Source organism: Pyxicephalus adspersus, chromosome 2 (genome assembly GCF_032062135.1).
Source record: "Pyxicephalus adspersus chromosome 2, UCB_Pads_2.0, whole genome shotgun sequence".
NCBI lineage: Eukaryota > Metazoa > Chordata > Amphibia > Anura > Pyxicephalidae > Pyxicephalus > Pyxicephalus adspersus.
In genome coordinates, this window is record NC_092859.1 from 20,215,330 (window position 1) to 20,225,608 (window position 10,279).

A 10,279-nucleotide genomic window follows, 5' to 3' on the forward strand; every position below is an offset into this window, starting at 1 on the left:
GAACTATAGTAATGTGGCTGTGTGTTATACAGTAATGGGGAGCCGGCTGTGTGTTATACAGTAATGGGGAGCAGGCTGTGTGTTATACAGTAATGGGGAGATGGCTGTGTGTTATACAGTAATGGGGAGATGGCTGTGTGTTATACAGTAATGGGGAGCCGGCTGTGTGTTATACAGTAATGGGGAGATGGCTGTGTGTTATACAGTAATGGGGAGATGGAAGGAATGAATTATCATTGTATAAGAGACCAGTGCAGGGGAGCAGCATGCAAGAGGCCCAAAGGCACTTATGCAGAATTTCTGCTAAATCTGAAACCTTTGCTTAGTTTTAAATATATTTATGTACCTGTATGTCGGGCCAAGAATACAAATCGCACCCATGCAGCTCCTCTCTCCTCCATAGCCAGCAGAGTGATCGGCTCACACGTTAATCCAGTCTCCTCTTTGACTTCCCGGCACAGCCCATACACCAGGGTCTCTCCTTTTTCCAGTCGCCCAGCAGGCAGATACCAGGTACCCAGACATTCGGGTTTGGCCTCCTGCATCATCAGCACCTCCTCCTGCAGAGCAGTAAACAGATATTAAACAGATATTAAGTGTGTTATACAGCAGTGGGAAGACATCCTGAGCTGCTACCGTATATATGAGGACAGGGAGGGCAAAGAATAATGTTCAGAATGCTGAGATCACATTCATATAGGTTGTGGATTACTTTTACAATATCTAAAGCACCAATACGAATATATATATGGGTTCATACTACAGACATAATCAGACGATCTACAGACATAACCACTGCGGATCTACGCTGTGATACTATGATTTTCAAAAGACCAGATGTGCTGCAGTAGTAAGGCTGCCTTTACACAAGCAGCATCTCAACCTCGAGGTGCCCCAGAGGGAATATTATTATTAATATTAAACCTGTCCTAGGAAATGCACAAATGCTGCTGTTTTCTGGACTGCTTTTGAAATTGCTAGTTACCTGGCTGGCTCTGGAGTCAGCATGCAACTGTGTCTTTATACTTGTTGCAGGTATAGGACTAGGAAAGTAACAAAACCTGAGGATTATCATAACAGCCAGGTGAAAGGTATTCTCAGGGGGGGGGGTGCAACAGTAGCAGTCATTATGGATGTTTCTTTCCCCCACTCCACTCACTGAACAGAAATCGGCCCCGGGCAGGCAGACATCAGATGCTGAAATGACCAGGTGGGGGATATTGGGATATATATTTATATACAGAATGTCTCTGCTTTTTTTCAGCTATGTCTTCAGTTCTCGAAGAAGAATTGAAAGCCCTGTTAAGCGGGGGATCTGCCCCACTTCCTGATAAATATGACATGGTGTCGGAGAGCCCTCGGCCCCTGAAACTGAAACAGAATGTCTGCTACATCGTCATGGGTGTATTACTGAATGAGAAGGTGAGAAGGGAACTTTGTGGTTTCTGTAAGAATTGTGGGAAAGAACAAAGGCCAGTCCAGTGTGTTTGTCAACCAGGGTTCCTCCAGAGGTTCTTGGGGGGTTTCTTGAGCAAGAGCAGTTTGTGCCACCAATGATCTTTTTAGCTATGTTTAAGGTTAGCATTCTTCCCACTGACCACCACTGTGAGCTGTGGATATAGTAATTATCTCAGGGGTTCCCTGAAGACCGGAAAGTTAATTGAACGGTTGAAAACATCAAGTAAGTTGTATTAGAAATGAATGCTATGATATTCTATAATAGGTGTTATTCCTATTGTTCCTATTGCCGATCTTCAGCCACTTTGCATGCACACCAGCAATCATTGTTTTTTTTAGGGTGGAACATGTTCAATGCAGGAGTACAGTCAGGTGACAGGGACAGCATATGGTTCACTATGTTACACGAGGTGCCTAATGTTAAATAAAATTGTCATTTAAAGTCTCTTTATCATTGGAAAGCCACCATGTCAATGTAAAAGAGCATCCTAAAGTCCAGTCATCTCCATTAGAAGAGCTATTTGGGATAGTATATTATTTGGGATATAAGAAGTTGCAGTGATCGGCTTTAATATCTGTTTACTGCTCTGCAGGAGGAGGTGCTGATGATGCAGGAGGCCAAACCCGAATGTCTGGGTACCTGGTATCTGCCTGCTGGGCGACTGGAAAAAGGAGAGACCCTGGTGGATGGGCTGTGCCGGGAAGTCAAAGAGGAGACTGGATTAACGTGTGAGCCGATCACTCTGCTGGCTGTGGAGGAGAGAGGAGCTGCCTGGGTGCGATTTGTATTCTTGGCCCGACATACAGGTACATGAATATATTTAAAACTAAGCAAAGGTTTCAGATTTTGCAGAAATTCTGCATAAGTGCCTTTGGGCCTCCTGCATGCTGCTCCCCTGCACTGGTCTCTTATACAATGCTAATTCATTCCTTCCATCTGCAATCTGAGGAACAAATGTTTATGAAGGATTATCCAATCCAATCCAAGATGGACTTGGTGCTCATGGAACATTCTGCAATTCCTCTATACAGTGATAATACCAGGGGGTGCTGAGAAGTTCCTGGCTTTGCCCCCTTCCAGATGAAATAGAAAAATGAGTGTAGGGGCGTATGACAGCCTAATATCTTAGTATGTAACTGTGCAAATATCAGGTCTTTGCGATTCTTAAAACTGTTTTTCCTTTTAGTGAGAAGCTGTGATGGCAGAGGCACAAGTTTTACGTTGTTGGAGTTACTGACTGTCATGAAGTTTTTGTTTCTCCAGGGAAAGTCAGCAAAGGACATTCACACTGAGATGTCACAAACACTGGGGGAGAAGTGTCCTTCCTACAGCACTTTCAAAACCTGGATATCTCGTTTCAAGACTGGGCATTTCACTGTTGAAGATTAACCCCACAGTGGGAGCCCCCAACCTCAACTGACCCAGCAACTTGTGATGCTGTCCATGAGCTGATTATTGAGGACCGACGAATATCCGCAAAAAAGATAGCCCAGATACTTGACGTCTCCTGGGAGCGTGTTGGGTTTCTTATAACCACTATCCTAGACATGCCCAAGCTTTCAGCAAAGTGGGTGCCAAAATGATTAACAGTGATCAGAAGGAATGAGCTGAAGCATCCAAAGCCATTTTGGCCCATTATGAAGCTGCACAGGACTTTTTGGGTAGGTTAGTGACTGAGGATGAAACCTGGCTCCACATTTATGATCCTGAAACCAAGGATCAAAAAGTCAAAGGAATTGCGCCACAGCGGGTCCCCGTGGCCGAAGAAGTTCCAAACCCAGAAATCCTGGCGACTGTTTTTTGGGACAAGGACGGTATTCTGTTGGTGGACTACCTACCTCAGGGCTCTAGTATCACTGGACAGTATTATGCTAACCTCCTGGACCAGCTGAAGGAGGCAATTAAGACGAAACGCTGTGGAAAGTTGACCAAAGGGATCCTTTTTTTGCAGGACAATGCACCTGCGCACACGTCCAACGTTGTGGCTGCAAATCTGAACACCCTGGGTTTCCAATTGGTCCACCATTCCCCCTACTCACCTGACCTGGCCCCTTCAGACTATTATCTGTTCCCGAATTTAAAGAAACACCTGAAGGGGCAACGTTTTGAGGACATTTCTGATGTCAAAGATACTGTTGAGTGCTGGTTTGCAGCCCAACCAAAGGACTTTTATTTGAACGGTCCAGAAAAGCTGCAACTACGCTGTACCAAGTGCATCAGTCTCAGGGGGGAATATTTTGAATAAATGTGTTATTTCATAACTCTGGCTCTTCTTTTTGGGCAAAGCCAGGAACTTATCAGCACCCCATTGTAACATCATAAGTGCTTTTTTTGGGGTGTTTGTTTTTTTGGGGTACCAGTAACAGTGAGGGTTTATTTTATGTTTCACAAGTGGTAATGGTGCAGGGCTTCCTCTGCTGGTTGCCCTATTCATACTTACAGTAGAGCACTATGTGATTCTGTAGTTGCAAAACATACCTAGTTGGTAGGTTGCCAGAATGCCTGCCTATACAAATGTTCTTACTTTTAGATTGTGATTTGCTATCATTGTAATTTGTGTTTTCCTTTTAGGTGGCACTTTAAAGTCACCAGCCTCAGCAGACAAGGAATCTGTCCAGGCCTCCTGGTGGGACAGGGTCTCCCCTCTGGCCCTGCGTTGCAGAGATATACTTCCTCTCATAAAGTTAGCCCTGGAGTATCAGCACCAACCTTCACACCCCTATATCCTACCTCACCTGCACCCTTCTCCATTCCTCATCCTGCGGATGCTTCTAGTTTGCCTAACTACACCAGGAGATTTGTGGATCCTGCAGAGTGCCAGTGGCCCTGCCCATCTACCTGCTGCTATCTGTGCCACCCATGGAGGAAGCCTTCTCAACCCCCTGCGCAACCTGCTGCAAGATCCCCCTAAGTCTTATGGCATCTTAGAGGTACAGCACCAAGGCGGTGATGGTGCAGATGGACTTTGTCTGACCGTCATGGGGGTATTCAGCGGGCCAGAACCACCTCGGATCAGAGTGGACAATCTTAGCTGGGTACTGATGAAGGATGAAGAGGTGAAGAATAGCATAAAGCAGACGACGCTCCTGCCATTATACAGCTGAGTCTCAGACATGTGGGCGCATACAGAGCTTTGCATGTACATACCGTCTTGCTGTGAACAAATATTATCACACTTATACAAAAAGGTGAGGCAAAAGTTATTGGAGATAGGCCAAAGTAAGGTGAATTCTAAACAGCCCGGCCAAGCCACTTTGCCTTGTTGTATAAGCCTGAATATGTGTATGCTTTGCCTTATAACCAGCTAAGCAAGGCCCGTGGGGGCCATCACATAATAAAGCCATTTATGTTTAACCTCAAGGGCTTGAGAAGGATTTAAGACAGAATAGAGAAACCCTGCTCAAGAAAAGTTTACAGGGAACTAAAATATAAATGATATAATAAATCTATTCTATAATCATTATATTATATTATTTATTATTCAGGGATACATAAATCAGGGGCAGCTGTCATGCTTTGGTTGCAGCAATTTTCTGCCATGCATCTATATACTGCCTGTTGTATTGATGTGGCATTAAAGTAAAATGGCAGATATACCATGATTGCAAGGTTTGAAGCCACACGAGAGGTGTTGTTCTTAAAAGGGGGATATCTAAGGCTCGCGTGTTTGCATTGGCATATATCATCTACAGTTAAACGCTCTTAGTGTATTACTGTAATGCGGTCAGATTCCAAATTTATATATAAATACATCTCGTTTGTTCTTGATTCAGAGGAATGCTGCCGCATGGCCTCATAAGTGCATTTTTTAAGCCCCTAAAGAGCACACCCATAGCTTTCCATTGAAAGCAATCGAGCAATCTCTACAGTTCCACACAGCATGATAATATTTCCTGTGTGAAAAGCCACTTTTGTCTGTGTTGCCTTATTGTGTTCTAAAATTGAAGCATAGAAAAACTGAATCTTGCTGCATTTATCTATATCAATGCTAGTAGAAAGGCCCACGGGTTAAATAAAGCCCTGCGCTGAAGGAGAATCAGATTGCACTCCCAAACAACGGCACTGATCTAATCAACATCATTGTTGCTCCCTAATAACACTGTTAACTAGAGAAATGTTTAGGGGTGTGTTTTAGAATGCTGGACTACTTAAATGTAAGAAATGCAATAAAACTCTCCTAGTCCTAGGGATTTTTAGACCTTGCTGCTGCATTATTGTATATGCACCCTGATTGTGGCATTAGGGTTCAAATGGACTTTGGTTTGGGCAAGCAAAGGTATATTCTGCAGTTCACAGTCAAGGTTATGTGAAATCAAGTTACACAACACTTGCATGTCTGAACAGTGTAACATGTGATTCCACCATTAGGCTGCATACACATGTGCAATAATTGTCGTTGTAAAGATTTATTCACGATCCATCCTAATGACAAAAGGCTACACGATGCATGAATGAGAGCTGTACATACCGCACCGTTCTGCTCTATGGAGAGGGGAGAACGACGGAGCGGCATCCCGCTGCGCTCTCTCCCCTTCACTCTCATTATGAGCGTTCGTTGTCCTTGGAGCCGCCAGGACGACAAGCGCTGTACACACGCCAGATTTTCGTCAGATATCAGCCCTGAGGTGATTATTGAACGAGAATAATCTAATGTGTGTACGTAGCCTTTCTGGGTTGTTGTGCCACTTAGTGATTATAAAGCCAGAATTATAAACCAGTTGTGCCAAATGGGTCATTCTGCTCTTTCCTTGCAGACGGGTCCAGCTGAAGAATGTGATACAACAGCACGTCTGTGGCTTTACTTATTGTCATATTTGTACCATTTGTACCAAGTTTAGAAAATGGATTCTTGTACCTATTAATGAAAAAGCCCAAAAGTACCGAGCTAGTGCTTTTTTTAATGTTATCTCTATATAATTTTTTGCTGCTTTCAGTAGCAGTTGTCAAGCTGTTTGGCTGTACAGTGGTAATACAGGCACTGATCTATGGGAGGAATTTAGGAAAGCATTCTGTGCCCACTGGCACTTCATGTTCTGGAAAGACAGAGATGGAGACATGCCTGTGATTGCACTGTAACCCACAGGGGACAGGTATTACCCTGCTGCCCTGCACGTGGGAAACTCCAAGTGATTCAGACAGAGAGCCTTAGCATTCATGGTTACTAATATAGATTAGTGTAGCCAAATTTTTTATTGGGTGTTGATTGAATGACACAATAAATCTTTTATCTTTGTATCGCAGGAGGATAGGTCACGGCCAAATAATGTAGGCTAGCTCAGATAACCCCTTCCACCAGCATGGCTCAGTTTTGTAGTAGGTAGTGACAAAAACATGATCATAAACACCGGTAGGACCAATGTCCCTAAATTGACTTAAGGAAAAGTATTTTATGGCAATACAAAAATCAAATCTTCTGTAGCTCAGAGATCCCTCTAAAGGACCTTTTACTTGAAGCTGGCATTAGATTAGGCCAGAGGTCAGCAAACTCAGGCCTTTAGGCCTAGCCGGTAGTTTGTTCCCGCCCCCTGGCCAATCCGGCCTAATCCAACCTGCGGCGGAGCTGGAACAAACTTCCGGAGCTCTGGAGCCTTGAGCCTCCGTGTTGTGGCTCCCTTCCCTATTTACCACGGCTGGCGTTAACACTTCCACCGCCGAGGTAAACAGGGAACACTCTCTTTCCTCCGTATTCATTGCAGAGGAGAGGGATTTCCCTTCAGGGGGCGTTCCTGAGGGGGGGGGGGGACAGAGCCATTAGGGCAGGACTCGAGAGAGAGTCTGGCCTAGTGTGCTCCTGCCTACGCCTGAAATGGCATAGTGGCCAAAAAGTTTGCTGACCTCTAGATTAGGCCAATCCTTAGGACCAATAGCTTTGATGATCTGCTAGAGCCATCTACAAATGGTGAAATGAGAAGACTCAGCACCCTTATCTTAATCCATCTGGATCTATGATCCATCTTCGGTTACAAAAAAAGGAATCTGTCTATTCAAAGTACATCTATACAAGGATCTATCTTTTCCGTAAACTGAAGTCCGAGAGAATGACTGAAGTACAGTGTCTTGATTAAGGTAGAAGGCAGTTACCACCTTAGACAAGAAGGAAGTTTTAGCCATCAGCATCAATGTTTTAACACCCCCAGATAAAAGGCCAAAGGGAAAGGGCAATAACTAGTTTTTAGGGGCTCCACTGCTAACTGTAGGAAACATAGGTTTACTAGAAAAATTAGAACATGTAGGTACAGTATGTCTCCTTGATGTCCACAGAACCTGGAAGTTTCCTTAGTGAAGCAAGGTTATAACAGATCTGGTGGCTTCCTTATGTAATTTTCAAACTTGAAGGACGACATTTAGTAATTTGATGTTTAACATTGGACGGATGGGTTTGGGAACAGTGAATAGGTTAAAGTAAAACCCCAATATTATTCTGCTGCAAAGCCAATGACACCCTGGTTCAAAGAACCCTGGTGAAAGCATAGAATTAAATTCTAGCAGTTTTTTACCAGCTCTCACACCCACAAACCCAAGATGCAATCTGCCCTTTTTGAAAGGATTTGGATGACTTTGAAGTACAGAGCTAGAATGTGGATGAAGTAACAGATAAAGTAGGAAACTAAAAAGGGAGGGGTAATATTTGGTAGTCTGTTCCCTGGGCTTCTTTAGCTGGAGAGGATGGGCGCTCTTGCCTTCAGTAGCATCATTGATGATATCGTCTTGGCCGGTCCGAGGAAAATGCTTTCCTATAAAGACCATGCCAAGGAAGAGGGATGTAGTTTCCACAGACCAACATTTTGGTGCTATATTGCAGTAAAGGAATTGGGGAGTGCAAACAACACTGATAGTAGTTTTTTTTATTTCACATCCTTAACACCTTCTGCATGGGTTACTAGACGCAAAATTTACTGGAAAATGGACAATACCATGCACTGTGGCAAATTTTTTACCTGAATGGGGTCTGAAGAGTGCCACAAACTGATCCCAGTGTTTAAAGGTCAGTTTGAGATATTCAACAAAAACACTTGTACAGCAGTGTTTGTTGACAATGGCCACTCGGATAGCTGTTATTAGAGAGACCATCTCTCAAAGAAATCCATCCTCCTAGCAACAAAAACCTGAGGCAGGCTACTAGGCAGAGGGGTTAACTGGGGTGGGCTACAGTTCTTTTATATGTCAGTGCCCACTATTCCTGCAAGCATACCCTCAAGGTTAAAGATTTCTGTATCCCTAACTGGATAAATACATTTCATAACATATATCAGACTAGAAATATAATTGTACAAGGGCAGCTACAAATCAGCATTAATGTGCAAGCTAAGAGATTATCACTACATATTTAAAGTATTTTTAGAAATATATTTTGTAATTGCTTAGTCAAAATGTGTAATTGCTTAGTCAAAATGTGCTGTAGTTTTTTTTGGAATTTTGGAAGCCTTGGCACATCTAGTGCTGGTCCTTTCCGCTATTTTACGCAGTTTTTCACTCGCTTTTACTTCCTGTCTGCATACCTATAGTAGAGACAGGATTCAGGTCTACATAGACAGACCATGTCCTGTTAGTATGACTTTAGCACTAGGAACAGTTTATTTTATAGAAACACCCCCACAAGATTTAGTGACATGAGCACATTGGAAAAGCCCTGCGTATGCTTATCTATATTCTGCTTGAGCTGCTTTCTTATTATGAGCTGTGCAATATAACTATACACACATGCAGAATGTTGTAAACCTTATTGTAAGAGGATCTAGAACAATGTTGTAAACCTTTCTATTTTCTTAAATTGTTACACAAAAATATTTTGTGCTGTGAAAAATATGGTATATGTGAAAAATAAAAATTGTACAACCTCCGCCTGTGTGCATTAGCATGTCAAGGTTTTATTCATTTCAGTGGCATCCTGGTGTATTAAGGCAACTCATATCCCTTACAGTGCTGCACAATACACTGGGCAGTGATTTATTAAAGCTTTCCCAAGACTGAAGAAGATAGACTATCAAGGGAAAACTTGGATGATCCAGCAAACCTGGAATGGATTTCCAAGAAACCAGAGATAATTTTCAGGTCATGACAACACCATTTTCTCAACATTGCAGAATGACACCACAGGTTAGAGTTTTAAAAACAGGGCCTCGGGTCTCATGGTCATTGGGTATACACAAATGTACCAATACGAACATTGGATGTGTACAGTTCCAGGAAAACACACACTGGACTTGATAACAGATTTGGATTTTTGTCGTAGGACAAAATCTTAAGGTAGACTTGAAGCTCCAATCCAGACTTCTTTTTGGTGCAGAGTACTAAAGAACCTCTTTTATTCTGTTGTCTGTGTGGCTATTGGTTTGACTTCCTATTATTTCATATTGGAACATAAGGTGATAGAAAACCTATAAAGTTTGCAACCATTTTTTTTCCTTTTAAAGAAAATTAAGGCTGGGTATAGACATTCAATAATTGTCATTGGAAAGGATCTTTTGTGATCCTTTCCAACGACCAAAGACTGAACGAGCCCTGTACATACAGCTCCATTCTGCTCTATGGAGAGGGGAGAATGACAAGAGTGGCACCCGCTGCGCTCTTTTCCCTTCACTTCTATTACAATCATTAGTGGATCTGCCAGGACTAATTCATGAACAATGAGCACTGTACACACACCAGATTCTCACCAGAAATATCTTCTCTTTCAAAAGTATCAAATTTTTGATATCAAATGTTTCTTTACTGACCCCCCCCCCCCCCCCACCTGTTGACATTAGTAATTTAGGCTTCCAGTAGCAATATTTGGCATTTTTGTAGCAAGGAAATGTACCCCATTTCCTAAGTGGGAAT

General features: G+C 42.9%; 1 protein-coding gene across 1 annotated transcript; it reads left to right on the forward strand.

The window, feature by feature from the left end:
- Positions 1-1,264: 1,264 nt before the first annotated feature.
- On the forward strand, positions 1,265-9,299 carry NUDT18 (nudix hydrolase 18; the record flags this gene model as incomplete). Its single annotated transcript, XM_072399839.1, is given in 3 exon segments — positions 1,265-1,422; positions 2,052-2,265; positions 4,031-9,299. Coding segments are annotated over 3 exon segments (903 nt in total). The 3' UTR covers positions 4,564-9,299.
- Positions 9,300-10,279: the final 980 nt, after the last annotated feature.